This window comes from Lutra lutra, chromosome 18 (assembly GCF_902655055.1).
Source record: "Lutra lutra chromosome 18, mLutLut1.2, whole genome shotgun sequence".
NCBI classification, from domain to species: Eukaryota; Metazoa; Chordata; class Mammalia; order Carnivora; family Mustelidae; genus Lutra; species Lutra lutra.
This window is the reverse complement of record NC_062295.1, coordinates 33,923,831-33,926,979: the sequence shown is the minus strand read 5'-3', so window position 1 is coordinate 33,926,979 and position 3,149 is coordinate 33,923,831. Positions and strand designations below refer to the sequence as shown.

General features: G+C 48.3%; 1 protein-coding gene across 1 annotated transcript; it reads right to left on the bottom strand.

Annotated features, from left to right (window-relative positions):
• Positions 1 to 88: 88 nt before the first annotated feature.
• LOC125090646 (putative olfactory receptor 1F12P) lies at positions 89 to 1,033 on the bottom strand. The gene has a single exon (XM_047713507.1). The coding sequence runs from the start codon at positions 1,031 to 1,033 to the stop codon at positions 89 to 91; it is 945 nt and encodes a 314-aa protein (XP_047569463.1).
• Positions 1,034 to 3,149: the final 2,116 nt, after the last annotated feature.

The window sequence follows — 3,149 nt, the reverse complement described above, 5'->3', positions numbered from 1 at the left end:
GTCTGTGTTCTTTAAGGCTTCCATACGTAGAGCCTTCCCCTGGTTCCTCCCATTCCCAGAACAAAGACCCTGAAAGGGGTCTTTGCTATCATAGCCCACAGGATAAAGCCTTCACTCCAAATAGTTTTCTTAGAGCTCCCTTCATGTCCTTGTTCCTCAGGCAGTAGATGAAGGGATTCAGCATGGGTGTGACCACCATATACATCACTGAAGCCAATGATTCCTTATCAGCTGAGTGGGAGGATGAGGGATTCAGGTAGACCCCTGTAATGGTCCCATAGAAGAGGAGGACTACAGTGAGGTGAGAGCCACAGGTGGAAAAGGCCTTTTGTTTGCCTTGGGCAGATGGGACCTTGAGCACAGCAGATACAATGCGGGTGTAGGACACAAGAATGCCAAGAAAGGGGATGAGGACAATCAAGCCTCCTATCAGCAGAATCATGAGCTGGTTGAGCTGGGTGTTAGAACAGGAGAGCTGGAGCAGGGGAATGAGGTCACAAAAGAAGTAAGGGATGGCTTTGCTGGCACAGAACTCTAGCCGAGCCATGAGGACAGTATGTAGCAGGGAGTGGAGGCTGGCAATGAGCCAGGAGCTCACTAGCATCAGGGCACAGATTTGCAGATTCATCATGGTAGAGTAGTGCAGGGGATGACAGATGGCCACGTAGCGGTCATAAGCCATTGCTGTCAGGAGAAAGTTGTCCATGTTGGCAAGCAAAATGCAGAAGTAGATCTGAGTTAGGCAGCCACCATAGGAAATAGACCGAGTCTGCATCTGAATGTTCACAAGCATCTTGGGGACTGTGGCAGAGATGAAGCAGAAATCCACCAGGGAAAGGTTGCTGAGGAAGAAGTACATGGGCGTGTGGAGGTGGGAGTCTGAGCCAATGGCCAAGATGATGAGCAAGTTCCCAGCTGCCCCGACCAGGTACGTGACAAGGAAGAGCCTAAAGATCAGCTCCTGCCTTTCAGGCTGGCTGGAGAGCCCTAGGAGGATGAACTCAGAGATGCCTGTGTGGTTTTCTCCCTCCATGATTGGCTGGTCCTGCTGGGAGATCCAGACCAGGCACAGGCTATAGGGAATGGGGGATGGGACCCATGCCTCCCTTTTTCCCTCATACAGCCCCTCAACTCACATCTGGCTAACTCACATCTCTCTGTACATTTGGTATGAACCCCAAAGAACGCTCTCCACCTACCAAAGGAAAAGCTTCAACCAGGGAGTCTTCAGGCCCCAACAGACCCTGAAGTCAGGGTTTTCATTATTTCACTGCCAAAATACTGCTGATCCTGAACTTGCAAAGCCCCATATGCCATCCCTCTAAGGAGAATCCTTGGGACATATGACCATGTACTCAGTGGTGCTAACAAACAAGGAGTACTTAGGGTATTTTGCCCACCTCCCCGCCCCCTGCCCAGACTATTGTATTCTCATTCTTTGATTTGAAAAACTCATGTCTCACTATTAAGTAAAGAACTATAGAAATACAATTTCTTTTTACTCCCAGTAAGATTGCCATCTGAAGGCCCTTTCTCTACAGAATTCTGGAACCACAGTGGCACATATATAGATCCAGAGGGTCTTATTTGTACATACCCTTCTTCCCCTCAAATACTTTGTCTTCCTTTGTTTTCCCCAGTCATATACAGCCCAGGGCTTAGCCCCGGCTGCCACTTGTCATAGGCTCTGGGTCATTTAGGTCCTGGTGATGATGATGTGAATGAAGTACGTCAGGACAAACCTGGACAGAAGAGCCTGCTGACTGGGACAGCACAGCCAGCCCTTCCATCTGGGCTTATCCAGGAGGGGGATTTGCCTCTAGAGGGTAAGAGTTGCCCCTGCAGATAACAAAGAGAAACTGCTAGTGTAACATTGCTCAAAGGAATGGAGTGGGCAAAAAAGAAACGATAGGAACACATTAAACTGGAATTCATAATAGTTCATTGTGAGCTCAGCTGAAGTTTCATTAGATATATCACTTATTTTCCAGTGCTTCACAAGACATAGTAGATCACAAAGAGGGATGGTGGGGAGAGGAAGAACTTGAGTCAGTGTGCTGAGTGGGGATGGGGGAAGAGCTGATGGGGGAAATCAGTCTGGAAAAGCCATGGGGGCAGGGTTATGGTCTACCATGAACTGGGCAGGGAGTGACAAGGGGAAAACCGTTTTGGGAGGTTGCCTTTCTCCACCCCACCATTTTGCTGAGGTGGAGCCTGCTTGGCGCTAAGGAACTTACCAGTGCAGGTGGGGAGGGTAAAGAAGGGATGGAGATTTTAACTATGCTGTAGCGTTGTTTAGAGCTATTCCTTAGTGTGGAAGATAAACGTGCTCCTTCAATTTCACTGCTTTGATTTTCTCCAAAAGACCAAAAAAGTGCTACCAGGTGAACTTAGCCTTGGGACATCTGTGTAAATGGGTCAGGGCTTCCTGGAGTGGCCAGTGCTGCGGTAAGAGAAGGGGGCATGTGGAGCAGGTGGAATGGGACAGGGATATGGTGGGAGAGGATCACCTGTACTGGGAGAGATACATTATGAGACTGGGAGCTGTGGTGTGTGTAGCAGCAAAAGCACTGTCCCTTCCTTGACTAGTACTCCTTCAAACCAAAGTGACACCAGCCTCTTTTCCTTCCAATTCTCTACTTCTCCAGAGATGTGGGAGAAGAAAAATTTCTTGTTACTACTTCTCCCTCGTTAGGAAAGTACTCTTCCCAAGTATTCCCTGTTTGAAGAAAACCCAAGCTAAGATTGAGTCTAACTTAAAATGAAAAGGATTTTTCTCCTAGCTTCTGGATCATTCCTGTCAGCACACAGAAATCACTGAGTTTTAAAAATCCACCCTTGACCCACATTCCCCTCTGGCTGTCAGCTCACTTCTCTACTCTCCCTTTCCACAAAAGTCCTCAAACTGTGGGCAGTACACAAACCCCAGTTTCCTTCTTCCTGTTTGCTCATGAAGCCCCCTTCTCAGGCTTCTCCCCAATCCCTGAAACTTCCATGGCCACCAATGCCGCATCTGACGTTGGTTCTCAGGCTCCATCATACTAAAACCAGTAAGGTGCAGTTAGTAGGGTTGGTCACTTCCACTTTTTGGAAACGCATTCCCTACTGGATTTTAAGCACAGTTTCCTTGTGGCACCTCTTCTGTCTTG

What these genes read in the sequence shown, in the direction of transcription:
- LOC125090646 (XM_047713507.1), bottom strand. Translation starts at nt 1,033, where the DNA reads ATGGAGGGAGAAAACCACACAGGCATCTCTGAGTTCATCCTCCTAGGG.